General features: G+C 62.5%; 4 protein-coding genes across 9 annotated transcripts in view; 2 read left to right on the plus strand and 2 right to left on the minus strand.

Annotated features, from left to right (window-relative positions):
- The window catches only part of MAPK8IP1 (mitogen-activated protein kinase 8 interacting protein 1), a 20,091-nt gene extending 12,357 nt beyond the window's left edge, over window positions 1–7,734 (plus strand). Inside the window, exons 3-12 of the mRNA XM_059068407.2 lie at window positions 1,498–1,815; window positions 3,473–3,554; window positions 3,857–4,669; window positions 4,836–4,911; window positions 5,462–5,634; window positions 5,868–5,977; window positions 6,096–6,212; window positions 6,306–6,376; window positions 6,496–6,594; window positions 6,931–7,734. Of these exons, the coding sequence (XP_058924390.1) occupies window positions 1,498–1,815; window positions 3,473–3,554; window positions 3,857–4,669; window positions 4,836–4,911; window positions 5,462–5,634; window positions 5,868–5,977; window positions 6,096–6,212; window positions 6,306–6,376; window positions 6,496–6,594; window positions 6,931–7,003 (1,932 nt within the window). The 3' untranslated portion in view covers window positions 7,004–7,734. The remainder of the gene's footprint in view (window positions 1–1,497; window positions 1,816–3,472; window positions 3,555–3,856; window positions 4,670–4,835; window positions 4,912–5,461; window positions 5,635–5,867; window positions 5,978–6,095; window positions 6,213–6,305; window positions 6,377–6,495; window positions 6,595–6,930) is intronic.
- FREY1 (Frey regulator of sperm-oocyte fusion 1) lies at window positions 5,330–10,983 on the minus strand. 3 transcript variants are annotated; one of them, XM_067037085.1, is made up of 5 exons: window positions 10,186–10,751; window positions 8,990–9,964; window positions 8,414–8,825; window positions 8,166–8,239; window positions 5,330–7,970 (listed from the first exon to the last, which is right to left on the minus strand). In XM_067037085.1, the coding sequence occupies exons 3-5, from the start codon at window positions 8,515–8,517 to the stop codon at window positions 7,849–7,851; spliced, it is 300 nt and encodes a 99-aa protein (XP_066893186.1). In that variant the 5' UTR covers window positions 8,518–8,825; window positions 8,990–9,964; window positions 10,186–10,751; the 3' UTR covers window positions 5,330–7,848. The 3 variants fall into 3 exon arrangements, with proteins under 3 accessions (XP_066893186.1, XP_066893187.1, XP_066893185.1); XM_067037086.1 differs by lacking the exons at window positions 8,990–9,964; window positions 10,186–10,751 and adding an exon at window positions 10,909–10,983; XM_067037084.1 differs by lacking the exons at window positions 8,990–9,964; window positions 10,186–10,751 and adding an exon at window positions 8,964–8,973 and having other exon boundaries at window positions 5,330–8,239.
- On the minus strand, window positions 10,890–17,707 carry PEX16 (peroxisomal biogenesis factor 16). Of its 4 annotated transcripts, none has more exons than XM_059068445.2 (11): window positions 17,236–17,693; window positions 16,986–17,021; window positions 16,075–16,151; window positions 15,580–15,713; window positions 15,342–15,481; window positions 14,315–14,395; window positions 14,019–14,171; window positions 13,858–13,930; window positions 13,609–13,728; window positions 12,118–12,182; window positions 11,458–11,619 (listed from the first exon to the last, which is right to left on the minus strand). In XM_059068445.2, exons 1-11 carry the CDS (start codon window positions 17,345–17,347, stop codon window positions 11,561–11,563), a joined length of 1,050 nt encoding a protein of 349 aa, XP_058924428.1. In that variant the 5' UTR covers window positions 17,348–17,693; the 3' UTR covers window positions 11,458–11,560. The 4 variants fall into 4 exon arrangements, with proteins under 4 accessions (XP_066893182.1, XP_066893183.1, XP_058924428.1 ...); XM_059068446.2 differs by having other exon boundaries at window positions 15,342–15,442; window positions 17,236–17,690; XM_067037081.1 differs by having other exon boundaries at window positions 10,890–11,619; window positions 13,858–14,171; window positions 17,236–17,707.
- A 4,106-nt stretch (window positions 17,708–21,813) lies between these two features.
- Window positions 21,814–26,809, plus strand: LARGE2 (LARGE xylosyl- and glucuronyltransferase 2). Its single transcript, XM_059068409.1, has 13 exons — window positions 21,814–22,116; window positions 22,460–22,542; window positions 22,722–22,845; window positions 23,094–23,265; window positions 23,393–23,497; window positions 23,991–24,103; window positions 24,172–24,297; window positions 24,396–24,551; window positions 24,680–24,840; window positions 25,257–25,535; window positions 25,882–26,031; window positions 26,134–26,329; window positions 26,600–26,809. The coding sequence occupies exons 1-13, from the start codon at window positions 21,814–21,816 to the stop codon at window positions 26,807–26,809; spliced, it is 2,178 nt and encodes a 725-aa protein (XP_058924392.1).
- Window positions 26,810–27,358: the final 549 nt, after the last annotated feature.

The following is a 27,358-nucleotide window of genomic DNA, read 5'->3' on the forward strand; positions in this document are numbered from 1 at the left end:
GCATTGCTGCTGCTTTGGGCCCCATGGCTTTGTCATAGGACAGATGGCTCTCTCGGCTCCCAAAGTTCTGAATCCTGCCAGGAGGTCCCCAGCATCTGGAGAGACTGGGTCAGATAAGGATCCCCTATGTCTTTTTTCTTTTTTTAATTGGCGTATGATTGCTTTACAATGTTGTGTTAGTTTCTGCTGTGCACTGAAGTAAACGGGCTATATGTATACCTATATCCCCTCCCTCTTGGGCCTCCCTCCCCCCCCCCACCACCCCCAGCAAGAAGGGGCCGCTAGCCAGGAGACGGAAGGCAAGTGCGGAGCTAGGTTGCAGAGCCCAGAGCTTCTCTCAGCCCCCGGGAGGATGGGTAGCCGAAGTAGACATGGTGTTGGGAGAATGGTTAGCAAAGGAGAGCTGCCGTGTGAGCTGGGATGGGGTGCCTCTATGTTGACCTCCTTTTGCCCCCAGAGATTGTGTAAATTCTGCCAGGCAAGAGGAAACCAGGGGTTGGGCTAACCCTCCAGTACCCTGTACTCCAAAGCGCCACCCTCTGGCCAGGCCAGGAAGGGCTGGAGGCAGAGGCCACTGATTCTGGGCTAATATAGCTTCTCGAAGGGCATACCCCTGTTTCGGACTCCCACTTGCACAAGAAGAGCCTTGGAGAGGGTGGTCCTTGCAACGAGCAGGACCCTGAGGCAGTACTAGCTCGGGGCGTACCCTGTGGGGCCTTAGACAAGCTCCAGGGGGCCATCAAGTACTCTTGCCAGTGAGTCCTCACCTCTCTGGGAAACGGGGAGACAGTTAACTGGTGGGGGAATTGGAGAGTCAGAGGATCTGTCCAAGGTGCCAGGGAGTTGATGGTAGAGCTGGAACTAGAACGGGGCTCTGAACGGGGCTCTCAAAGTTAGGCTGGCCTGAGAGAAAACCTCAGGTTGGAAGGGGCCTCAGCCGGAGGACCGAGGAAGGTGGGGATGCCACTGCCTCGTCCAGGTGCCCGCCACTTGCTCCTCCCCCTCAGCATCCCTCTTCCAGTCGCGCTCATGTCCTCCTGTCCGCACTGAGGCCCTCCTGGCTGAGACTGTTTCCTCAGTTTTCCTCCCCGCCCCCTTCAAAACCCCGTCCCCATCCATTGCGAGGCCCGAACTCTTCAGCGACCCTGCGTCCCCATGGCAACAGCGGTGACCTCACTCTGGGCTCGGCTTACTACCCGGGTGAGGTCACTGGCCGTTGCCAAGGGAACGGGAGGGTGCAAAGAGTCGGGAAGGGGGGACCGTGAGGAGGGGAGAAGTGTGGACTGCAAAAGGCGCCGCCTGACGTGGGGAGGAGGCGGCCTCGCGCGTTCTCGAAGGCGCGGGAGGGCATGGTCTTCTCGCGGGGCTCCTGCTCCGTTCCCTCTGTCCCCCTCTCTGCGGCCGCGGAATGGACTCGCCCGCGCGGGGGGCGGTGCGCGGCGGCCTTGGCCCCGCCCCTTCCTCGCCCCCTGACGCCCCTCTGTCCGCGCCGAGCAGCCCCCACGCGCCGGGCTGCTGTCTGGGGGCGGCGGCAGCGGCGGCGGCGGCGGGGGGGGGAGCCGGCTGCAGGCTGAGATGCTGCAGATGGACCTGATCGACGCGGCGGGGGACACTCCCGGCGCTGAGGACGACGAAGAGGAGGACGAGGAGGAGCGTGCGGCGCGGCGGCCGGGAGCGGACCCGCCTGAGGCGGAGCCCCACCAGGAGACGGCGCCCCGCGGCCAGGGTCAGGGCCCGGGCCCGGGCGGCGGGGACACGTACCGGCCCAAGCGGCCCACCACGCTCAACCTCTTCCCGCAGGTGCCGCGGTCTCAGGTGGGGAGCCAGCGGCTTGGGGGCGGGGCTTAGGGGGCGGTGCCCCGGGGCAGGGCCCCGGGAGGTCTTCCGGCGCTGGGCGTCTCCGGGTCCAGGCCCGGACGGGCCAGGGAGCAGGAAGGGCTGCGGGAGAGTCACTTGCCAGGCCGGAGGAGGGAGAAGTCTCGGGCCTGCTGACACCTTCCGTAGCTTCCCAAGGGGGAGGTCCCTGGGGAGGTGGTCGCTGAGGGCAAGTAGAGTGTGTCCTAAGTGAGAGGGGCGGAGCGGGGCTGGCTGGGTTTGGAGCCTTGAGAGGAGAGGCGGAAGGAATGAACGGGCTGAGAGGGGCAGTGCAAGGATGCGGGTGAAGAGAGAAGTAGGGAAGTAAGAGAACAGGGCTTTGAGGGGTTGCAAGGGTATGGGGTGCCCGGTGGAGGTGGGGCGGAAGCGGGGCCTGAAGAAAAAGGCATGTGAAGCGGTCGGGTCGGGGGAAAGTCATGGGAAATTGTGAAGAGCTGGGGATGGGGACCAGCAGCCAGTTTGAAATGTGGGCCGCTGGGGATTCCCAGAAGGCAGGGAAGAGAAATGGGAGGTGGAGCTGGTTGGCTGAGTTGGGGGCCTAGGGCCCCTGGACTGGGTGGCTGGATGCCCAGGAGGGTTGAATAGGGTGGGGGAGAGCGGGCCGCGGCGCACTGTCTTCAGGCCCAGTCGGGAGCGGTACAGAAGAGCGGCTCAGGGAGCTGGGGCTGCTGGTGGAGGGTGCAGGGGCTGCAGGGAAAGGATTGGTCCCTTTCCCAGGTACAGAAGAGCGGCTCAGGGAGCTGGGGCTGCTGGTGGAGGGTGCAGGGGCTGCAGGGAAAGGATCGGTCCCTTTCCCAGGATCCTCTCGGGTGGGTTTTGGCAGCCAGACTCATGCATGCGAGAGCCTGTGAGGGTGTCCTCGGGGGAGGGGGCTGAGTTTTGTGCAGGGAGCCTTGTATGTAGGCATCGTGGAGAGGGGTCCCAGGGGGCTGAGAATGTGGGGGTGGGTGGCCCTGAGATCCAGGAAGGAGGCCTCTGACAACTACATCTGTCACTCCTCTGTCACGTGCTCTTGGGGGGTGGGGGGTGGGGGGTGGGGTGGGGAAACCATGTTCTGGATTCGTCGTTTGTATGATTCATCCCAGTCCCCCCAGCCACGGGAGCTGCTGGGGAGAGCCTTCCTCCTGGCTCTCCTAGGACGTCCCTGCCCCTTCCCTAGGCCATAGCTTCCTGAGCTCCAGGGGAGTTGGGCTGGAAGTGGGCATCTTCCTTGTAAACCCTCCATGTCTGAGACTGGGGGTCTGGCTCTGTCCCTGGATGGCTCTTGCTTCCCCCCCGCCCCCACTCACCACCGTTCACGTTGGCCATCACCACCTTTGTTACAGAGGCTGATGAGAGCATCTCCCTGAGGGTTGGCCGGCTTCCCTGAGCCAAGGGGGTGGTCTGTCTCGCACCAATAGCCCTGGCTGGGAGGGCTGTGACTTGCCACCCCTTCTGCCTGCTCCAGAGGGTTGGGGGCGAGGCCCTTGACAAGTGTTAGGGGGTGGGGGGAGCAGCCAGTGGCCTAGGGGTGGCCTGATGGGGGCAGGGCCAGGGCCTCCCTGTGCCGGGCACTGTTGAGCGCTGCTGTCACAAGGGCCTTTTGTTCCCTGCACAGGACACGCTGAATAATAATTCCCTGGGCAAGAAGCACAGTTGGCAGGATCGGGTGTCGAGATCATCCTCACCGCTGAAGACAGGTAAGCCGCGACCCTTTCCCTTACCTGGACCTCCACGTGCCCTCAGTCCCCACTGCAGAGAGCAAACCAGCAGTCTCCAGCCTGCTGGGTAGAGGTGAACTGCCTGTCCCACAGGCCTGAGCAGGCCCAGCCGCTGTTGGCTGTGGCTGGAGTCAGAGGACTGGCCCCAGAGCCTGCCGTAGGCCTACTGCCCCGGAGGCTCCATCTTGGTGTCTGTGTCCACATGCTGAGTGGAGGGAGCAGGTAGCCTCGGAGTCAGGGGCGAGGCACTTGCCTTCAGCACTGCCCTGCCTGCTCTCCAGGGGAGCAGACACCTCCACATGAGCACATCTGCCTGAGCGATGAGCTGCCGCCCCCAAGCAGCCCCGCCCCCACCAAGGATCGAGGCACCTCCACCGACAGCCCTTGCCGCCGAAGCGCTGCCACCCAGATGGCACCTCCCGGTGGCCCCCCTGCTGCCCCACCAGCTGGCCGGGGCCATTCGCATCGAGACCGCATCCACTACCAGGCGGACGTGCGGCTGGAGGCCACCGAGGAGATCTACCTGACACCGGTGCAGAGGCCCCCAGACCCCGCAGAGCCCAACTCCGCCTTCCTGCCGCCAGCCGAGAGCCGGATGTCGGTCAGCTCCGACCCAGACCCTGCCGCTTACCCGGCAACTGCAGGGCGGCCACACCCCTCCATCAGCGAGGAGGACGAGGGCTTCGACTGCCTGTCGTCCCCGGAGCGGGCCGAGCCCCCAGCTGGAGGATGGCGGGGGAGCCTGGGCGAGCCGCCGCCGCCTCCCCGGGCCTCGCTGAGCTCGGACACCAGCGCCCTGTCCTACGACTCGGTCAAGTATACGCTGGTGGTGGATGAGCACGCGCAGCTGGAGCTGGTGAGCCTGCGGCCGTGCTTCGGCGACTACAGCGACGAGAGCGACTCGGCCACCGTCTACGACAACTGCGCCTCTGCCTCCTCCCCCTACGAGTCGGCCATTGGGGAGGAGTACGAGGAGGCCCCCCGGCCTCGGCCGCCCGCCTGCCTCTCTGAGGACTCCACGCCCGATGAACCCGACGTGCACTTCTCCAAGAAGTTCCTGAACGTCTTCATGAGCGGCCGCTCTCGCTCCTCCAGTAAGTCGGCAGCGGGGAGCTGCGTGGGGACCGGGCCGAGGGTGTCCCCGGGGGGTGGCCTCGGGTCCATCTGGTTCAAGGCGTTACGGCCGAGCGCTCTACCTGCCCCGCAAGCCTCCACCAGAGCTGGGACCACCCTCTCCTAGCCCGTGCCCCTCATCTACAGGTGCAGAGTCCTTCGGGCTCTTCTCCTGCGTCATCAACGGGGAGGAGCAGGAACAGACCCACCGGGCCATATTCAGGTGAGAGCCCCAGGGCTGGGCTGGGGCCTAACCCACCCCGCCTCTGCCGCCACGCCTGGCCTCACCCCAACCCCAGCACTCAGCCCCAGGCGGACAGTGTCCGCCCTCTGGGGACTCAGAGTCCGGGGACAGAGTGGATGGTTTCGGAGCAATGTGTCGTGCTGCCCAGAGCCCGGGACTGAGCACCTCGTCCGGCCGGGCCGGGGGCCCAGGGGGCGCCCCACAGAGACACCGGACCGCACACAAAACCCACTACCCCTCGCTCTCCCCCACATGGGAGCACCCGCTCCCTGTGACCTCTCACAGTTCATCAGTGGCCCTGCTCACTCGCTCCCCTGGCTGCGAGTTCCTCCGTGGCAGACGCACGTCTGATTGACCTTGGTCTACCCCCCGCCCCAGGAGTGACAGGCACATGGGATGCTGTGCAAATGTTTATTGAACCAGCGATGCCAACGCAAGCCCCCGACCCCAGAGCAGAGGGGGGGGTAGATGGCTGGCTGGAGGGGCCTGGGTGGTGGGTGGATCCCTCACAGGCCCTTGCTGGGGGCAGGTTTGTGCCTCGACATGAAGACGAACTTGAGCTGGAAGTGGATGACCCCCTGCTGGTGGAACTGCAGGCCGAGGACTACTGGTACGAGGCCTACAACATGCGCACGGGTGCCCGGGGCGTCTTTCCCGCCTACTACGCCATCGAGGTCACCAAGGAGCCTGAACATATGGCAGGTAGCGTTCCCGCCCCCCACCTGCCGCCACTGGGCCCCCCGCCTGCCCTGCCCCCACTTGCTGCCGGGCGGACCTGTGCTTCGGATCCCAACCAGCCAGGGAGGGGGCCGAGCAGCGGTGACTTCGGGTCCGTTTCACAATCGAGAAGAGTGAGGCCCCGCCAAGTTGGGGCCGCCCTGGGCGGCGCGTCCTCTGCTGGATCTGCCCCTCCTCACTCCACGCTTGCTTTCCAGCCCTGACCAAAAACAGCGACTGGGTGGACCAGTTCCGGGTGAAGTTCCTGGGCTCAGTCCAGGTTCCCTATCACAAGGGCAATGACGTCCTTTGTGCCGCTATGCAAAAGGTACCTGCTCCGCTGGGGAGGGTGCCCACCCCCGGCCCGGCCCGGCCCGGTCCCCGTCCCCATCCTCTCCTGGGGAGAGGGCCACCCAGCACCTGATGTTCCCATCCCTCACCCACAGATTGCCACCACCCGCCGGCTCACCGTGCACTTTAACCCGCCCTCCAGCTGCGTCCTAGAGATCAGCGTGCGGGGCGTGAAGATAGGCGTCAAGGCTGACGACTCCCAGGAGGCCAAGGTGATGCCCCGGCCTGGCCCCGCTCTCCCGCCAGACCTCCATCCTGTGCCCCTGCAGGCTGCTGACCACCCTCTTCTCTCCTCCCTCCTGTAGGGGAATAAATGTAGCCACTTTTTCCAGTTAAAAAACATCTCCTTCTGCGGATACCATCCAAAGAACAACAAGTAAGAACACGACGGGGAAGAGGTCAAGGCGCGGGTGGCGGTTCAGGGTGTGGGTCCGCGCGTGCGCCTGAGGGTTCTGAGCCCCCGTCCCGCCCAGACAGACTGCCGTCCTCCCACAGGTATTTTGGGTTCATCACCAAGCACCCTGCCGACCACCGGTTTGCCTGCCACGTCTTTGTGTCTGAAGACTCCACCAAAGCCCTGGCAGAATCCGTGGGGTACGTGTGTGTGTTCCGCCGAGCGCCCAGCCCCGTAGCCGGCCCCGGTCTCGGGCGGCAGCGTCCCTCGGTCCCCCCCGGCGCCCTGCACGGCGTCCCTGGGTCACAGCGGCCTGGAGGGAGGGCTGGCTGGTCTTGAGGTCCAGACTTTAGTTGCTGGGCCCTTTCTTCAGTTGAAATCTCACTCAGGAAACACTGTGTGCAGAGAACGGAGCCGAGCGGTTCTGGCTGGGGGAGGCGCGGCCCCACCCGGGTACCCCGAGGCGCCAGTGTGAAAACCCCGGGTCGAGACCCTGTGCCTCCCCAGTCAGTCTGGTGTGTCTGCCGGCCTCCCAGGAGAGCGTTCCAGCAGTTCTACAAGCAGTTCGTGGAGTACACCTGCCCCACAGAAGACATCTACCTGGAGTAGCAGCGCTGCCTCGCCCTCTGCACCCCCTGGGCCCCGGGGCCGGCGCCAGGACGGCCGGCTGCTGACAGGACGTGGCACTGCTTGAGGAGGGGCACCTGCCACTACCAGCGGATGGGGAAGTGGGGGGCTGTCGGCTGAGGGTGGGGGAGGGCGGGGGTCATGGGGAGAGGCAAATGCAGTTTACCGTAATATATGGGATCAGATTCATCTCTGGAGGACGGAGCGGGCTGCCCGGGGATTGGGAGGGAGTGGGGCTGGGGGGTGGTACTAAGCCTCTGGCCAGGAAGGGCGCCCATCCTCGGAGCGGAGGGTTCTGTCCCACCTTGGGCCTCCCTCCCTTTCCCTGCCAGGGCCTCCGGGCCTCCACAAAGCTCGCGCCACCTGCGAGTGCCCAGCCCACCCAGGCCCCCGACTCCCAAGCCCAACCGAAGGGCCCTGAGCTCAGGCTGAGCCCAGCCACCTCCCGAGGACGCTGCAGCGAGGAAACGGCAGCAGGCAGGGGTGCAGTCCCTGTCCCCAGCCCCGTCACCCGTGTGGCCTCTGGATGGCTCCTACCACCAGCCCCACCGGCATGTCGGCCCCTGGCAGGGGTGCAGCCTCACGGAGGGAGAGCGCCGCAGCGGGGCTCCGCCCCGGCCCCGGCCTGCCAGGCCCCTTGGCTGCTTGGCGGCAGCCCCAGCTCTGTCCTGTTACGCTGGCCACGACTATTAAAGTGCCATTTCCTGTCGGGACCACGGTGGGCCTCATCTGCTTGTCTACTTGGACCCCCTCCCTCGCCCAGTTCGTTTCCATCCCAGGAAAGCCCAAGCCGTCGCTGCACAGAATAGCTTTATGAGGGGCTCCCGTCACAGGTGTGCATCGTAGGAATACTCGGCCACGTCCGGCCCATCCCGCTTGCGCTGCTGGGCCCGGGAGAGAAGGGGTCGAGGCCCTCGCGGCCCCGGGTGCTTGGGTCGCACCCCGTAGTCTAAGGAGAGAGAAGAGGGTGTGAGTGGGAGGGAGAACCTGTTTTGCGTCCACTGAAGACGTCTCCAGGCAGACGCCCTTTGGGACAAGAGGCCCTCAGGCTGGACCTGGGTGCCCTCTCCTAGGGCATCTCTCCCCCACCAGGGAGGGCTGGGGGCAGAGGAGGGGAAGGGGTAGGGGAAGGAGGAGATATTACCGTCCACCGGGCCAGAAAGTGGCTCCGAGAGTTCCAGGGGGGCTGAAAATTCCTCCAGAACAGATGGCTGAGGCCTGCGGGAGATGTGGGGTGCTCAGCCCTGGCCCCAAAGGCGAACCACCGCCTCCCAGCAGAGGGGGAAACGGGCCAGGGTGGGCCCGTATGCCAGGGAGGGGCTGCACTGCCGAGTCCCCACCTTCCAGGCCCCTGGCCCTGTGGAGCCCTGGCCCCGTGTCCCCAGGGGTTACCTTAGCAGCTGGGGGCGGAGGAGCGCAGCCAGCAGGATGAGGTTGAGGATGAGGCGGTTCGGCGCAGCCCTGGGGTACGGAGCCCCCGGCACGGCGAGCACCATCTTCGACTTGGGTCCCTGCTCCAGGCTACCGCCCGCCCCTCCCCCGGCAGGACGGAACCCGCTGCCAACTCCCAGGGCCACCTCACAAAGGGCGCCCGTTCCGGGCGTTCCAGCACCAGCGCCGGGGCTAGGCTGGAAACCTCCACGCTGAGGTCGGCTGCTTGATCTTACTGAGGCTGTGGACCAGCAGCGGCCACACCACACCGCGTTCCTGCCATCACTGGTTACGGGCACAGGTCTCAGTTCGGGCCCTGACCTCGCCGCTTGCTAGGCGGACACATCACCTCTGTGGGCCTCGGCTTCCTCACCTGGGAGGCAAGGTACACACGTGTGTGCCTACGGGCTGGCACACAGGAGGCCCTGAGCAGCGGTCACAGTCACCGAACCCTCACCACCCAGAGTCCCCACCACCGCCACTCAGCCTCGTCCCCCCCTCCCGCTCCCACCACCGCCCCACCTCGCCCGCCCGTACCTCTAATCCCGGGAAGGCCCTGCCGGCTGAAGGGCCCAGGGCCGGCCACTGAGCAGAGCCTGTCCCAGGGCCTCCCCGCGCCGCTCCCCGCAGCTTAGAACAGCCTGGCCCCCGAGGCTGACGGGGATTTCAGGTTAGGTGGCAGAGCCGGGGACCTGGTCCCCTCGAGCATCAGCTTCCCGAGGGCAGGGACTACAGGAAACCCAGCACTTGACAGCCGCGGGCTGCTCGGTAAACACTTGTTGGATGAATAAATGCAGCGTGACGGGAGGCTGGAGACCGAGGCTCTTCACAGGCCCGCAGCGAGGCCGTGCGGCCCTCTGGTTCCTGGCCGGCGCCCGTTCGCGCGGTGTGGACCTGGCTCACCTCCGAAGCCGCACGCTGACTTCCCACTGACCACCTCCCTTCCTGTGTCCTGGACACGGCTGGCTCCCACCAGCCTGCTCAGCATCCTGTCCCCACCAAGGTTCCCCCCAGCCCCCTGACCCGGCCAGGAACCACAAGTTCCAGACGCTCTGGCTCTGCCTAACTCCAAACCCATTTCCTTGCCTCCGAGACGCCAGCCTCTTCCTCTCTATCCACAACCAGTCCCCCCCAGGCCTGGCTAGGTTACACCAAACCCCCTCTCTCCCTCCTGCCAGTGTCTTCATTCAGCCACAGCGTCCCGCTCCATTTTCCACCCCTACTCACGCACGGGCCACCCTGCACCACCAGCGCCGAGATGAGCTTTGAAACAGGTCCCCTCCCCGCCACCTCCTAGAGGCAGGTCCGAGTCTCTTGCCTGGTATTCGACGGCCCAGTGGATTTGGCCCTGACCTCCCTCTCCAACCTCATCCCCTCGGCTCCTGCCGACTCCCCTCCGCTCCAGCAGGGGCTTCACCCCACTGCGACACTAGGCGTGCTGTTTTTGCACACGCAGCCTCCGCTCCCAGTCTGCCCAGTGACCAACAGATGAAGTTTTACCACTTTAAAAGCCTGCTTAGGGCTTCCCTGGTGGCGCAGTGGTTGAGAATCCGCCTGCCGATGCAGGAGACACGGGTTCGTGCCCTGGTCCGGGAAGATCCCACATGCCGCGGAGCAACTAAGCCCGTGAGCCATGGCCGCTAGGCCTGTGCGTCCGGAGCCTGTGCTCCGCAACGGGAGAGGCCACAACAGTGAGAGGCCCGCGTACCGCAAAAAAAAAAAAAAAAAAAAGCCTGCTTAAATGGAGGGCTGCCTGACCGGCGTACCCTCCGCCTGGCCCCGGCGGGCAAGCAGCCCCACTTGCACGGCTCCAACCTGACCACTTTCCCGGCGCGCTTCCACCTACTGCAACGGCCCAGGGCACTGAAGCGTCCACACATCCGTCTCCTCTACTGTCAAGAGTGAGGGCAAGGAGCTGGGCCTGACCCATTTCTGAACGCACATCACAAGGCACAGAGCCCACCGCATGGCAAATGCCCAGCAACGCCTGCTAGGCCACCCAAGGTCATGGATCTCGAGCAGTGACCACCTGAAGGCTCAGTACCACCTTCATCCCCGGGCCCAGGACCTGAGTGGAGCTTCTCAAGAGGCACCTGGGGAAAGCAGTCGGGGAAGGGCCGGCCCCTCCCGGGGCGTCTGGGAGGAGCTGAGGCAGAGCCAACACAGTGCAGATGGAGCCCTCTTAGAAACGAAGTGGCTGCCCGTCTGGCTAGAAACTCGAGCAGGAGCGTGTGGTCTGCTCACAGCACAAAGGCGGCAAAGGCTGGGGAAGGGGGAAGACCAGGCAGAAAGAGCAGCTGCACCATCCAAACGCCTCTCCCGTCCCCAGCAGCGTGCATGGCTCCACGCAGGCCCGGCCACCGGGGAGAACATGGGGGAGACCCCAGCTCATACCGTGTGAACCCGCACCCGGCTTTCCCCGGAGCCTCTCGGGCTCCCATCCCTGCCAACCTTACCACCGCCCCAGCGTCGGCCCCGATTGTGGCTGGTGCGTGGCGCTCCTTTCCCACAGCAGAACAGCCTTTTGCTCTCAGGCAGGGGTCCAGGACTTGAGGTGCTGCTCTGCACCGAGCCGGGCCCACCATCACCGGGCTCCACCACGGCGCGGCTGGCAGGCAACAGGCCCCGGCGGCGGGAGGCGCAGACAGAGGCTCCGGCCGGAAGACACGGGGGCAGCTGTCATCCACTGTCTAGGTTCAGCCGTGTTTGTCGTCGACAGGGACCGGTGAGAAACAGTATTCACTCCCGCAGCTGCGGTGGCAGGCAGGTTCCCATGCTCGGTGAGGTGAAACGCCAGCTTTCTGTGGCTGCAGGAGCCCGGGTCCCAGTCCTAGCGGTGGCTTCTCAGCCCAGTGACAAGGTGCAGACTTGTGTCTCCATCACTGGAGGATGCAAAGTCAAAAGGGTATCAGGGGAGCTCTAGTGGCGACCAGGGCTGTGCGCAGAGCCCGGCCAGGGTGGGAGCGCCAGGCGCCCTGGGCGGTGGGCACTGAGAGGTCACAGGCTTGGACACTGACAGAGTCAGTTTTATTAGGGCAGAGGGGACCAGGGGACTGAAGGGTTGAGGCACCCCCTGCCCTTCCCCACACCCCAACTGCGGAATGTCTGTCAGCCCCAACTGTAGAAATAAATTTTCTGCCAGGTAGGCAAGTAATCCATGAGTGGCCCTGCAATGACAGAGAGGAACAAATTCAGGGCTGACGGCCAGACTCCAACCTGGCTCTGCTCTACCCGGGGCCCTTCTGAGCCACTGCTGCCCAAACACAGCTGCTCCCATCCACATGGCAGGAGCCCCCGACTCTCCCACCTCCTCCCCCAGCGTTGGCAGCGATCTCTGTGCTCGTTTACAGACGAGGAGTTTCAGGCCCAGAGCAACCACGGCTGTCCGGCCGTACACGCTGACGGCCCCAGCCCAGTGCCCCTCTGCGGTGGGATCTCCAAACAGGCTTCTCCAGCAGGCTTCATTCCCGCCACACAGTCTCCACGCACAGAAGCCAGTCTCATAGCACTCGAGAAGCTGTCACCCACCCAACCTGACCTCCCGGGCTCCCTCTCCCAACTGTGCCAAGAATCATATTACAAGGAGACAAAGAGAAAACAGGGTGACGGGCCACACGTGAGAGCCGACACACTCAATAATCATCACACCCCCGCCCCATGCTTACTTGTGACCAGGCCAATGCCTGGGACATGGTCTGCCAGCAGCTGGAGCAAGAAGAGGATCTTGGCCCTGCAAGAAAGGAGCAGGTTGGGTCGGCGGGTCCCTGCAAATGCAGGTGCTAAGAAGCCTCCACCGACTACCTGACTAAAGGCAGTGCATCTCCGAAGACAGAAAGTCACTCTGTGGATCAAGGACATCCTCCAGGACAAAAGGACGAGACCTCTGGTCCTGCCGTCCCCCAGCGACACGCCTGGCAAGCTCACACCTCAGCCCACAACTGGAAAGCAGCCAGGCTCTAGACACTATATGGTGTGACAATAAAAAAAGGGGAAGATGCTCTCTTCCCAGCCTACACCCCAGAGGCCCCTCAGCACCCTGCTCCCTGTCCTCTGGGGAAACAAGAAGTTTCTCTGACGGGTTTCTGGACCACCCTTTCAGTCCGGGCCACTGCCCTAAGGGTGCTGGACTCGTAAGGTCAGCAGGAGACCGAGCCAAACTGGAGGTCTGCAGCCTGGGAAGCCACCTCTGCCACGACTGTCTCCCAACCCCTCAGGTTAATGAGATACTGGGGCTATAATGTTTCCTCTGTAGAGTGCAAGCAATCTGTAGTGGGGAGGTCATATGATCCAAATAAGTCTCCAGAATGTTGCCTCTAGAGTATGGAATAGGATTTGGCTTTAGTACCTTTTGAGCTTTTAAACTTACCTGAAAATAGGAACTGCCAGGCAGTTACTTTCACTCAGATCGTTATTATACGTGACCTAAGATTACCTTCTACTGTCTCAGAAAATAAACAGACGTTGTATGGACAGAACGTTGAGTACAACTGCAACCGAACACTCCAGACTTTAGGCAGCGTACTTGCTATGACCCGGACAGACGGGGTCCTGGGAGCCTGCAGTCTGTCTCCCAGCCCCAGTCGCTGTACAGGGACCCCCTGTCAAATCTCGGTCTGCCCTCAGGAGAGGTCTCTGGGAGACTCGGCCCCAGCAGGCCTCTCTGTCTGGCTGTGGCTGGGAGCTCTGGACCCTCACAGCGCATGGAGTGAGGGCTGGGCAAGGCAGGGACGGGCCGGGAGAGAACACGGACGTGGAATCCGGCTCTGCCACTGGCTAGTGGCTCTGTTTCAGTTTCCTAACCTCTTTGAACCTCAAGAGTCTCCTGTGAGAAGTGGGGATAATTCCAACTATCTGAAGGAACGACAGGCAAATGAGCCGAGGATGTACTGATAGAAAGTTCACGACCTTGACCCCAGGGGCCCTGCCCTTAGCAAGCTGCCCACCAACAACAGCTTAAGCTCCACCCAGGGGCGGATGGTCCCAAGAAATCAGGGAGTGACCGCGCCCGGAACAGCACATAGCGGGTGCTCAGTGAACCCAGATCAGGGAAGGCGGGGGGAAGGGAGGCGTGAACAGGCGCGGTGCACTGTGACCCACTCCCCTCCCCTCTGCTTCACCGAGGGTGGGCCCTGCCGTTCTAGGGGCCGGATCCTTACTCGGAGAAGCGGTCGTAGAACGGGGAGCGCAGCAGGTAGTAGAGCAGCAAGATGGTCCGGCGCCGCAGCTCCAGCCGCTCCCTCCGGGTCAGGCCCTTCCTCTCGCTCAGGAGGCTCAGGCTGGGGGGAGGGGACAAGGTTAGGACCAGCAACAGGAGGAACAGGGACCCGTGCCTGCCCAGGTGAGGCCAGGACTGCAGCACAGAGCCCGGCGGAGGGAATGGAGCTCCCGGGCAGGCCCAGGCTCACCTGGTCACATCCACGACTCCAGACAGGAGCCAGGGTGTCCACGACCGCTGACCCCATAGGCCCAGGCTGAGCACTGACGGCCAAGGCGTCAAGGATGTCTCCAGCACGTGGCCCGCCCTGCCCATCCCGTCTGTGCCGACCCCACCCCAGGCCAAAGATACAGTGCAGCAGGGGCCGGGCAATATACAAGGACTCTGCGATGGTCTCCTGCAGCCCCAGCGGGGTGGGGGTGATGCTCAGCTCCTCGTGCTGCTGCTGCTGCCGTCCCTCCCGCTGCTGGGGGGCTCCCCAGTGCCTTGAGTGCAGGGACGGAGCTAGAACACAAGGGCAGCAGATGAGCAGCCAGGCCCAAGCCGGGGCGGGGCAGGGGGAGGGCGGGCAGTGATGAAAGCCAGGCCCTCAGGCCCATGCTGACCTCAGCACCGAGGTGCCCCATCCGGCCACATCCCACACTTACTGCTCTGCAGAGTCCGCACCACTCGGTTTGACCGCTTCCCCACGTACGCCTGCTCCCGGCTGCCAGGGCTGTGGTCACCATCTAGAAGGAATAGAGAAAACGTCTTACTGTCAGAGGAACGTGTTTCCAACACAGCCTGCAAAGAATGTGCGTGCCGTGAACGCCTGTGGGTCAAGGGGAAAATGCATACGCTTGTACTACAGCAGAAGCTAAGTCAAGGACACCACAGCAGACGCTGTGGCTGGGACCCGTCCGCAGTGGGGAGCATTCTGCAGCTCCCCAGCCCGAGGAAAGGCCAGTAATCGCCTGTGGCAGGTGAGCCAGCCAAGAACCAAGGCTGCCCAGGCTCTGGAACAAGGCAGGGAAGACCCTTGGTCTCTGGGGACCACAGCACCAAAGTGGCCACATCGGGCCTCCCCTGGCGGTGCGGTGGTCAGGACCCCGCGCGTCCACGGCCAGGGGTGGGGGTCCAATCCCTGGCCAGGGAACTAGGACTCCGCGTGCCGCGCTGCATGGCCACACAGAAAACAAAAAAAAACGAGGGGCTGTATCTTCTCAGTGCTTTGCTTTCAACATGACCATGAAGAGAAGGGAAGAGAAACAAAGAACTGTGCCCACCCAAGGTCAGGAGAGTAAGGCCGAGAGGCCAACAGCTGATGGGCCCAAAGCCTTGAAGGGACAGACCTGCCAGGTACCCTGCCTCTTGAGGCTGCGCTCTTGATACAGAACGAGGCCCAGAGACAAGACGGGCAAGACCCCTGCCTCCCACTGAGGCTCTGTGCCCTCTTCTTGCAGCCCACAAAAAAGAATGAGGATTCTGAAGTCAGAAGTCCTGAGTTTAAGATCTAATCCTGCCTCTGACTTCGTCATTCTTTTTCTTCTCTAAAACGCAGGGTGCCGAAAACAAAACGAGGTGACGGGGACAGATGTGCTCCACAGATGACAACGCCATATTCATGTTGGTCAGCCCTAAATCTACAGATCAGTGCCATGCCCCGTTTCACTCCACAGCAGGGAAGCAGCTTACCCTGGGACTGCGCTTGGGTCTCCCTGTCCAGCGGAACGATGGGGGGTGAGGTCTGGAGGCCAGCCTTGAACCAGATCAGCAGGAACATCCGCAGTACAGCCCTGGGTTGGGAGTACGGCGAGGCTGGCGGGGGGAGGCGGCTAGCCAGCAGGGGGTCAGGGTTGCCCTGCTGAACACCACCTGTACAGCTGGCCTCAGGTACCCCACCCAGGGCTGGCCCCCCACGTTCCCAACATACTTGGCCAGCTGGATGAGGGCGACGACAAGCCAACGCCCCACTTCGCCCCACACCTTGGCGGCCCCCATCTCCATGAACACCTCCACACACTCCAGCACGCTCAGCCATGTCAGCAGCTTTTGCTGGGACAGGGACTGCAAGAACCCCAGGTCAACAGGTCAGGGGGCTCCCCCTAGTTTCAGCAACCCCCCCCCCCCCAGGGGACGCCTCTGACAGGAGACGTGCATTTTCCTCCTTCCAAGACAAAGCGTGTAAGCCTGAGTTCCCCCGCTGGGAGAGGCTATTCTAGCCTCTGAAACCCAGTCTCTTCACCTGACGAGGGCACCCTAACACCTGGACACTTCACCTAATGTGACGGCTTGAGGCTCAGGTGGATGCAGCCTCATCTCGTGACTCTATGAGATCATAACGTGTGCTACCCCGAGGGGCTGCTGGTGACCAGTTTGTTCCCGAGCCCCCACGCTTCCCGCCCTCAGCTCCTGGCACAATTCTTACCACAGGTAGCTTTCTTCGAAGCTCCTTCCGTAGGATCCCGTCATTGAGCAGCACGAGCAGGTTAGAGGCAGAGTACACTGCGAGGTAGAGTGTGGCCTTGAGAGGCGGGCTCCGTAGCCTCCACCCCCTCACCTTCTCCCTAGCGCGGCAGGGATCACCTGTCACCTGCTGAGCTCAGCCCCCCCCACACTCTGTGGAAACCAACATGTCTCCCCACCCACTTCCTCACAACTCCACACTCCCCAAAATGATCTCTCGGGTGGGCGGCTGGAACAAGAAAGGATAGTTTGATCTCTATGACAACCAGCTACTGCCCTGCTGGATAGCGAGCGCCCAGCTGCCCAGAAGTGCCTGTCATGCTCCAAACAGACACAGACGTGCAGTCTCACCTCCTGGCCTTTGCTCTCTCTCTGCAGCCTGTCCCTGAAAGTTTGTTCCATCTCTACCTTTCAAAAGCCAGCTCACCCTTTCAGGACCTGTACCTCCTGAACTCACTGGGTAAACACCACTGAGGCAGTTACAGTCTGGGGAGTCTGGAATCTGGGAGATCTGGGTTTGAATCCTGGTTCTGGGACCTTCAGTGGCTGTTCCTTAACCTCATTTAAACTTCAGTTCCCTTAATTGGACAATGAGGACCACAGCAGTTCCCACCTCACATGACTGTAGAGAGGATTAATTGGGCAAAAGCAGAAAAGGTGCTTCGCTCAGCCTCCTGACCAGTCAAGGTCCCCAGACACGTCTCTCAACTATGGGGACATACATGGAGGACCTAGGGTAGTGGACGCTGCACCCTTGTCTGATTCAGTCACAGAACAGGATGAGCTAACGGGAAACCTGAAACGGGGTGGTCACCTCTCTGGGAAGCCCTCCCGGACCCTACCGCCCCCCACTCGCCCCAAAGCCCGGCTCACCCAGCTCTGACAGCTCGTGCGAATCGGCGAAACGACCTGGGGAGAAAGCACAAAAGGAGGCGTCGGTGAGAGTTTGCCTCACCCCGCGGCTTCGGGTCCCTGGACGTTCCCGCCCTACGCCCTACGCCCTACGGGAACCTGGAAGGAACTTCTCAAACAGAGCGATCACTACCCTGACTCCGCAGGGAAGGGGGCCAGTGGGGTCAGAGGTCAGAGTCCCGAAGGGATAGGTCAATGGTCAGAGTGGTACCTGCCAGCAGGTAACTGAGGCCCCGCACTGCCGTCTCCAGCTGGGCCGTGGCGGCTGGGTGACGAGTCACGTACTCCTGGTAGAGGAGGCCCAGGAGCCGCAGCTTCTCCATTCTGCCCTCGGGACCGACAGACCCACGGACCTACAGCGTGACTGGCTACGGCGCCCTGCTTCCTGCGCACTCCTTCCTGCTTCCGGTCTTAGGCCCGCCTCTGCGTTGCTTAACTTCCGCGGGCCAGAAAAATGGTGACTTGGGAGGGCCATTGAACCACTCTTCACCCCATTTCGTAAATCACCCCCCACCAAGGTAGCGTTAGGCAACTCCGGGCCTAATCTCGCCCTCCCTACTCCTCCAGGTCATTGGTTAACACACTCTGCGCCTCCGACCCCAACTGTCCGAACCGGCTCTTCCGCCTTCCGGGTTGGCTGCCCTTGCGCCTGCGCAGTTATAGCTCCAGGAACGCTCCCGCGGCAGTCTGAACAGTTCATTCTAGAGTGGAGACCAAAAGCCTCAAGTCTTTCCAATAGAACGCCGACAGGCTCGAACGGGAGGACTGGATTTCCAAGAGCTGCGAGGTAGCGCGCAGAAAGGAGCCTCCGTCAGACTTGGGGAGGTGCGGGGACAGCCTAAAGACAGTCGGACTGTGTGCAGGCGCGCGTTTGGCAAATTGCCTTTGTCTCCCGACCCCCACCAGAGGTAGTGCTGGGGAAACTGAGGCAGCGAGGAGTCCAGCCTCCCACGCACTCACGATCCCCTAGCCACCACCGTTAGTGCCCCAGCACCCACATGGGCTATGCCCCCCCCCTCCAAAATCGCGCACCCGCAGACCCATCTTCACAGAGAAAACCCTGGCCCGGGCTTCTGCTCACGGCTCAGGGTGACCTTAATCAGGACTTTCCCTTCCTTGGGGCTCAGGTTTCCCTATCTGTAAAATGGTTAGAGGGCAGACTTGATCCTCGAACTCGGGATCAACCTCAAAGCGCTTTTCGGCCCTCGGGTGCACCTCGGGTGCTTTTCGGCACCTCGGGTGCTCTCAGTTGCTCCCCAAGAAATGGGGGCTTCTCCAGGGAATCTCTTCCAAAACGGGACAGCCTCCCCGAAAGGGGCGGCGGCGGGAGAGGAGCGCCCAGAGGTAGAGGGAACGGATGCTCTGGAGAGGCAGCCGCCGATTGGCTGTGGGCAAAGGGGCGGGGCATGGCTGGGGCCGCGGGCCTGCGCCGTTGGGGACAGGGACCGCAGGTTTAAGGTACTCTGAGAATAGTACTGTACTACATTGTTTTACCTAATCCGCTCCACCAGATACTATCTCCACAAGAGGAAAGGATCCGCTTAAGAACGCCCAGTCAAGACTGGCATCCCGGTCTAGTCTGACCACAGAATCTAGGCATTTTAACACACCCACCAAGAAACCACAGGTCATCCTTGCATTCCCTCCTCCAAGCCTCTTCCCGAGATTAGTTTTCTTCTATATCAGGTGGGGAATCGACTCGTAACTGTCCTCGCCACCCATGCCAAGGAATGAAAACTCGGCGCCTAAGGAGAGGCAAAGGTCCTGGAGAACAGAGGTGGCGGCCATGGGCATCATCTACACCACTTTTCACCACTTCCTGGGTGCCAGGTTCACTCACACTTGACTCCTCCTAGCAACCTGGCTAGGTTGGTGTGAGCTACTTTTCACAGATGGGGAATAAGAGGGCCAAGGAGGGAAAAGGACTTGTCTCAGGTCACACACAGCATGGCACTGGCCAAACAGACCACAGTGAGGGTCTCCTGTGATAGGGCCCTGTCTCCTACTGTCCACGGCTCAGCGAGAGCAGTGACCGTTGAGGCCACTCGGTCATGAGTCAAGTTAGCACCTCCCTACATCGCATCATCTTAATGAACTTGTTCCCCAAACCTCATCAGCGGTACTCCTCTAGTCCCTCCATCTGCGGCTGCGGAGAGAATGAGGAAGGGAACGGTGCGGTTTCTTCGGCACTCCCAGGGCTGGTGCTTCTGTGCTTCTGGGGAGGAGAGAGGCATGGAAGACAGGGGAGCAGCACCCCCACCCCCAAACACACACACCCTTGGACAGAATATAAGGGACACGTGGGCTGGAGCCTGTTTCTCTTCCCTCCCTCAGGACTGGGAAGGAAGGGATCATGAGCTCAGCCAGGCTGGCAGCAGCAGGGCTGCCTGAAATTTCCTCTTCAGATCCTGTGCCTGATTAGGTCTCAGAGACAAAGAGTGGCCGTGTGTGCAGGAGGTTCCCAGGGCAACCCCGCTCTACTGGGCCCCTGCCTGGATTTGGTCACCTGGCTGGGCTTTGAAGGGCCTTTGGGCAGGTTGGACCTGATCCTGCCTCCTTCACTCTGCCCTGAACCACAGGGGAAGAGAGCTAGACCAGTCCAACAGGTCTAGCTCAGATGTGGACACTGAGGCTCAGAGAGGGGGCCTGACTAGTCTAAGGTCACACAGCGAAGTCCCGGGCAGAGCTGGGTCTCAGGCCTAGAAGACCAGCACCATTGCATAAGCCCATATGCCTATCTCCCTTTCCCCCTCCACACCCCAGAAGAATTTCTCAGAGGCCCAGCAGGCATCTCGGCACCTCAATGTCCCCTGAGTGGTAAGGTTGAGCAAGGGGTGGGGCCAGCACTGTGAATGACTACCGTCACTGCGCAGACCCAGCTCCCTCCACAAACTCCCTGGTCAGGCCCTCCGCTGTACCCTATCTGCTCTCTTACATCTAACCGCCCCCCCCCAGTCTCTGTTGAGGGGTTTGGGGAGGGATTCATTCACCCACACCCACCCCATCTCCAGGCTAGAGATGAGGATTAGGGGACTGGAGGCTCAAAGCTCCAGACGCATGGGTGGACCCTACATCCCCTCATGTCCTCTCAGTTCCCAGATGTTTGAGGAGCCACATCAGTCTCCATGGTTACCACTGCCCCTGGCCTCCAAAGGCCCAAAGCCAGACCTTCCTTGCAGACTCCCCATTTCCCAGAGAAAGGCATCCTGGCCTCAGAGCAGGAGACTTGGGGGGAGGGGGGTCTCAGGCTGGGCTGCTCTGCCACAACTTCTTTTGGGGCTGGGGCCTCTCAGACCCTCACTTTTTATAGCTGGAAGCTGGGCTGAAGGACACAGCCTGAACCCCTTTCCAGGTCACAGTGAGGTCCAGTGAGTCCCGTCCATGTTCAGCACATACTTACAGGCCCTGGTTGGGTGCTGGGGTCCCAGTCCAGGGAGCAGCTACCTTCTAGGGGAGACATAGGCTATAAACAAGTCAATAAGGTCAACTTGTAAGGAGTGCTAGGAAAACAATATAAACCAAGGCATGTGGAAGGAGAGGCCTGCCTTGTGAGAATCTGACAGAATCCAGGCAGGATTCTAGGGCAGTTTCTAGGGCAGAAGACCCTTATGGAGGAGCAGCAGTGAAGCTCTGTCTTCAGGATAGAGTGCAGGAGGGGCCAGAGGGTGTTCTAACAGGTCCCTTCAGCTCTGCGGGGAGAATCATGCCTGTGTCACAAGACCGATGTGAGGGTTAATTGCAATGAGGCTGTAGAACCTCAGCATAGGTCCTGGCACGGAAGCATACACGCTCAGTCAACCGTGGTTGTTTGTTCGCAGCCCAGAGCGTCCCCTAACCCCTCCAGGGGGGAAGGTCGGGGTGCGGGGAAAGGAAGAGATCCAGGCCGGGCGCCAGGCACATTCACGACGGTCTCCTGAAGGGTTAGGGATCCCCGGCCCTGCCTAGGAAGCCCAGGCCGCCTGAGTCAGTGAGGCCCCTCGCCAACTCCTGGGCAGGAGGCGACCTTCACAAGGCCGCTTTACGCTGCCAGGACACCTGGACTGAGTGGGGGTGGCGCAGACGGGGAGGAAAGCGGGGACTCCAAGAGCTCCACGGCTCTCCTGGGCGAGTCTCGGCCGGCCCCGCCTCCCGCCCCCTGAGCAGGTGTCCGGACCCGTGAGGCCCGGCCTTCCAGCCCGCCCCCTCCCTCTTAACTCGGGCTACCCCTTTGATCCCGGGTCTGGGGATATGGCCCCTCCCGCAAGGGAAGGTTCGAGGGAGGAGATGGGGCAGGGAAGAGGGGGATGGGCTCAGAGCAGGTAGTTGGGACCGGTCCTTCCTGGGTGGCTGCCCCCAAGCCCTCCAGCCATTCTGAGGGTTCCCGGGTTTCGTCCCCCGCTGTAGGGGTCCTCGTAAGCCCGGGCAGGGGCGGGGCGGGGCCTCCCTCTCCCCGCCATCTGCCCCCCCCCGACCCCGGGAGGGGTCTCCCCGCCCCTTCGGATTCAGCCAAGCGGAGATGAAACCTGAACCCAGGTTGGGGGCGGGGCTGGCTCCCGCTCCGACCGGGCTGGCCTGCTCCTTCATCTCCCCTTTGCCTGCACCCCAGCCGTCTTCTGAGAGAGTAAGGTCGGGATCCCCAAGCCGCTGGAGCAGGTGAGGTGGCGACTCGGCGCGGGAGAGAAGATCGGGTGGCCGTCGGGCCCCACCGCCCAAGGCTGACTCTCCTCTCTCCCTCCCTGGTCCACAGGGCCCGCGATGGAGCCCACAGCCCGGGGCCGCGCCCCGCCGTGAGCACCCCCAGCCCACAGCCATGCTGCCCCGAGGGCGCCCCCGGGCGCTGGGGGCCGCAGCACTGCTGTTGCTGCTGCTTCTGATCGGTTTCTTCCTGTTCCGTGGGGACCTGGACTGTGAGCGCAGCGAGCGGGAGGCGAGTGGGGGCGGGGGTGACCCGGGATCCTTACCCAGGTCGCTAACGCCACGTGTACCTCCAGACGAGCGGCCAGGGCCGCGGGGGACTGCTGCCTTCGACGGAGACCGGCCGGCGGGCCCCGGGGGCCACAACGGCTCGGATTGCATCCCGCCGCGGCCGCCGCCGCCGCCGCCCAAGTGCGAGGTAGGTAGGTGCGCAGGGCCCCTGGCGGCGGGAGTCTCAGGGGCGCCGCGCCCCCAGCCCAGGGACCTGGACACCTGTGGGAATCCCAACACCTGGTGTGGGCTCTGGCACTGAGCGGCCAGCTGGGGGCGCCTGGAGTTCGCACCTCCCCTTCCCCTGGCCCGGCTTCCCCAGTTGTGAAAGGAGGGGGCGTACTCCCACTCTGCGGGGTCCCCCTCGGCACTCCTGCCTAGCGCTGATGCCGGCTGGGGCTACACCGCCCTGGGCCAGGTGAGCCCAACCATGGGTCCTTACCGTCGAGGGGAGGAGGAGGCTGCCGCCGACCTGGTGTCCCCCTCCCTAGCTCTTGCAGGTGGCTATCGTGTGTGCGGGCCATAACTCCAGCAGAGACGTCATCACCCTGGTGAAGTCCATGCTCTTCTACAGGTACAGCCAGCAATGTCCCTCTCCTCCCTCGAAGGTGGTTGTAAGAATATCCAGAGCCGGGTACAGAAGAGCTCTTGGCAGAAGTTGGTGCTGCTACTTCTGAGGCCCTCGAAGGGTAGGGCTTCTCCCGTGTAGTTCCTTCTGGGGCCTTCAGCTTTCCTCCCTTGTCCTTCCCGAAGGAAAAATCCACTGCACCTTCACTTGGTGACTGACGCCGTGGCCAGGAACATCCTGGAGACGCTCTTTCACACGTGGATGGTGCCTGCTGTCCGGATCAGCTTCTACAACGCTGACGAGCTCAAGGCAGGAGCCCTGGCCCCTCTGCACCCCTCCCCAGCCAGCCCCAGCCCCCTCCTCCCTCCCGGGGTTGTGGGGATCACGGGGAGAACAGGTTAGAGCTACCTGGGACCTCCAGTCCCATCACATCTACTGAAGCTCAAATCCCTCACCCTCCTGGGGCCCATCCCTTCTTCCTCCTGGGTTACCTGAGCATGTTTGGGCACTCGTAGGCCCTTCTCTTGCAGGCTCACGCCCTGTCCTTCCGCCCACAGCCCCAGGTCTCCTGGATACCCAACAAGCACTACTCTGGCCTCTATGGGCTCATGAAGCTAGTGCTGCCCAGCGCCCTGCCCCCTGACCTGGCCCGTGTCATTGTCCTGGACACAGACGTCACCTTTGCCTCCAACATTGCAGAGCTCTGGGCACTCTTTGCTCACTTTTCTGGTGAGAGGCCCGGGACCCCACCCCAGTCAGCCCCTTTCCCTGGCCCACGCAGGCCTCCCTGTGGCCTAGCCCTGAGCCCGGGTCCAGTGGCAGCCTCAGGCAGCTCCCTCGTGCCCTCCCCTCCCAGACAAACAAGTGATTGGTCTCGTGGAGAACCAGAGCGACTGGTACCTCGGCAACCTTTGGAGGAACCACAGGCCCTGGCCTGCCTTGGGCCGGGGATTTAACACAGGTGGGGACAGTCGGGGGGGGGGCAGGGGAGGCAGGAGGGGCAGCCACTGGTGCTTGGGCCCCAGGGGCTGGCTAGGGCACAGAATGCTTGGAAGACCCCCCCCAGGAAGAACGGTTCTGTAGAAAGAACACTGGGAGAAGAGCCAGAAATCACAGTGCCAACCTTGTCTGTACAATGCTGAATGACTGTGGCCAAATCACTTGGTTCCTCTGAGCCTCAGTTTTCTCATCCATTAAATGGGGGTGACTTTACCAGCCCTGGGATCACCAAATTTGAGAAGATGGTTGTGGAGATGCTCTGTAAGCTGTGCTTTGCCTCCCCTTCACCCCCAAGAGGATTAGTTAGTTGTTGATAGAGCTAGTACACGCTCACGTCTGTGAACAGTGAGTAAATACCAACACGTCACAAAATAAATTCAAAAGACACTTCCTTGAGCCCCGGCCCCCGAAGCCGGTCATCCCAGGTGGGCGTGACAACCTCTCCCCACGAGCAGGCGTGATCCTCCTGCGGCTGGACCGGCTCCGGCAGGCTGGCTGGGAGCAGATGTGGAAGCTGACAGCCACGCGGGAGCTCCTCACCCTGCCTGCCACCTCACTGGCTGACCAGGTCTGGGGGAGCTCTTTCTGGGGGTGGGGCTGGCTCTGGGCCGAGACGTGATGGCCGTCTCTGCCCAGGACATCTTCAACGCCATAATCAAGGAGCACCCGTGGCTGGTGCAGCCCCTGCCCTGCGTCTGGAACGTGCAACTGTCAGACCACACACTGGCTGAGCGCTGCTACTCAGAGGCGTCTGACCTCAAGGTGAACGGGGTAGGAGGACCGAGTGGTGGTGACGGGCCCAGGATGGGGATTCCTGCGCCCGGCTCCCATCCCCCCACCGATGCCCTCCCCGGTCCCAGGTGATCCACTGGAACTCACCAAAGAAGCTTCGTGTGAAGAACAAGCACGTGGAATCCTTCCGCAACCTCTACCTGACCTTCCTGGAGTACGATGGGAACCTGCTGCGGAGAGAGCTCTTTGGGTGCCCCCGCCCGCCCCCTCCTGGGGCCGAGCAGGTGGGAGGGAGCCGCCTTCCCTTCCCTCGGGGAGGCTCTAACCCCTCTGCTCTGGTGGCACCCGGCCTTGCCTGGGGCTTGTCCGCCTGCCCCGCCCAGCCGGTCCTCCTCTCCCCCCATGCCCTCAGTTGCAGCGGGCCCTGGTGCAACTGGACGAGGAGGACGCATGCTTTGAGTTCCGGCGGCAGCAGCTCACTGTGCACCGTGTGCACGTCACCTTCCTGCCCCACAAGCCACCGCCCCCCCAGCCCCACGATGTCACCCTGGTGGCCCAGCTCTCCATGGACCGGTGAGGGTGCCGAGGGCAGCCCCAGGGAGCACGGTGTGGTCTGGGACTGGGGGTCTCGAGAGGAGGGTTCCACCTGGTGGAAGGAAGAGCTCTTACTGCCTGATGCTTGAGGAGTTCCAGGAGTTGGAGACACCGGAGATGGTGGAAGGAGCTTGGGCTTTGGGAATCATTCAGATGTCTGGAACTGCCCCTCCGTAGCTGTGGGACCACGGGCAAGGCTTAATATCTCTGGCCCTCAGTTTTCTCATCTGTCAAATGAGAGAGTACCCACCTTGTGGGGTAGTTGTGAAGGTTAAATGAGAGCACGTCAAAAAGCGCCTGGAAGGTGCTCAGCAAGTCACTCGAGGGGGCGTCTGTGGCAGCTAAGGCGGGAGGTATCCCAGCCCTCCCTGGGCTGACCGCTCCCCTCACCCCAGGCTGCAGATGCTGGAAGCCCTGTGCAGGCACTGGCCGGGCCCCATGAGCCTGGCCTTGTACCTGACAGACGCAGAGGCCCAGCAGTTTCTGCGTTTCGTGGAGACCTCGGTGGTGCTCTCCGCCCGGCAGGATGTGGCCTACCACGTGGTGTACCGTGAAGGTCCCCTCTACCCCATCAACCAGCTTCGCAACGTGGCCTTGGCCCAGGCCCTCACGCCCTACGTCTTCCTCAGTGACATCGACTTCCTGCCCGCCTACTCCCTCTACGGCTACCTCAGGTGAGCCAGAGGAGGGAGAGGAGCAGCACGTGCGTGCGCGTGGATGGGCCGGGGGGGCCCCCGCAGGACCGTGGCGAGTGTGCGCCTGCTCCCCTCTGGGCTGCAGTGTCCTCTGTAAAATGGGGGCTGCATCTGGGTGGGGGCCATGTCGTTTCTCCGGGCTGCCTAGGAGAGTGACTGGCTGGGACCTGCTCCCACAGCAGCTCCCCGTGGCCTAGTAGGCTCCGGGCTGAGCTGGCCCCTGAAGTCGGGTCCTACCTCTAATAAAAGTAAGAGAACCACTGGGCCCAGCGCCAGAGGCAGAGCCTTCCTAGTTCTCTCCTGTTCACGAGTGCTCCATCCTCAGGGCCTCCATCAAGCAGCTGGAGCTGGGCAGCGGGCGGAAGGCAGCTCTGGTGGTGCCCGCGTTTGAGACCCTGCACTACCGCTTCAGCTTCCCCCGTTCCAAGGCCGAGCTGCTGGCCTTGCTGGACGCTGGGTCTCTCCACACCTTCAGGTAGGAGGGGTCACTGCCCTGGCCCGGGGTTCCCCACACCGACCTCCTCCAGCCACGAGCTCCTAGCCTCGGCCTGGCTCCCCGCCCTATCCTGCCCCACAGGTACCACGAGTGGCCCCGGGGTCACGCGCCCACAGACTACGCCCGCTGGCGAGAGGCCCAGGCCCCATACCACGTGCAGTGGGCAGCCGACTACGAGCCCTATGTGGTGGTGCCACGTGACTGCCCCAGCTACGACCCCCGCTTTGTGGGCTTCGGCTGGAACAAGGTGGCCCACGTCGTGGAGCTGGATGCACAGGTAAGGGTCACCTCATTGTCTCCAGCCTCGATTTGAATACCTCCAGGCTCAGGGAGCTCACTGTCCCGCACTGGGGCACCCTGCACCCGCACCGTTACGCAACACCATCAGGCATTCCACCCCTCTGCAGGACTACAGCCGGCCGCCTTTGGCCCTGACTATGGCTCTTAGCGGCTATCGAATAGATCTGCTCCGCGCGTTCCCCCCGGGCTGTCATCTCCCCGCCCCCCAGCCCAGGCAGCGACTGTCCGCGCGCGCCCCACCCCCCAGGAATACGAGCTGCTGGTGCTGCCCGAGGCCTTCGCCATCCACCTGCCGCACGCCCCGAGCCTGGACATCTCCAGCTTCCGCTCCAGCCCCACCTATCGCGACTGCCTCCAGGCCCTCAAGGACGAGTTCCACCAGGATCTGTCCCGCCGCTACGGGGCTGCTGCCCTCAAATACCTCACTGCCCTGCGGCAGCCCCGAGGCCCCACCTGACCTCGCACCTGCCCCGCCCCGCACTCCCTGCAACCTGCCGACAACCGGGAGCAGCGACCTGCCGCCGCCCCACCCTCCCTGCTATTTAAATTATTTATGGTCTCCGTGGGGAGGGCTGGGAGGCGCCTCCCTTCCCCCCGCTCTCCTATGGCTGGGGTCCGGCGGCGCTCCTCTGCTCCAGCTGGTTTGGGGCTGGTTCCTGCGCCCTCACCTGTGACATCCTTTTTTCACAAGTAAAGTTTTAACAGTTCCTTTTCACGTTCCTCCTGGTTTGGGGCATGAGGAAGTGAGCCTCGGGGAGGTGCTGAGTCTGGCGCGGAGGCTGCCGGGACCGGAGTGTGTCCTGCCCGTCCTCCCCTGCCCCAAGCCCAACACCATGAGTCTGAGAGACTTTATTTGGCTTTATTTAGTAAAATGTTAAAATAAATAAATACAAATTGATCAGCTGCTCTGTGTCCCCCCCCACCCCCTCAAAACAAAAATCAAACGAACAAAAACAAAAACTTTGAAGCACAAAACTCCAAATACAAGTTCTACCAAGACTGAAAT

The sequence above is a fragment of the Kogia breviceps genome, chromosome 7, assembly GCF_026419965.1.
Source record: "Kogia breviceps isolate mKogBre1 chromosome 7, mKogBre1 haplotype 1, whole genome shotgun sequence".
Classification (NCBI taxonomy): domain Eukaryota; kingdom Metazoa; phylum Chordata; class Mammalia; order Artiodactyla; family Physeteridae; genus Kogia; species Kogia breviceps.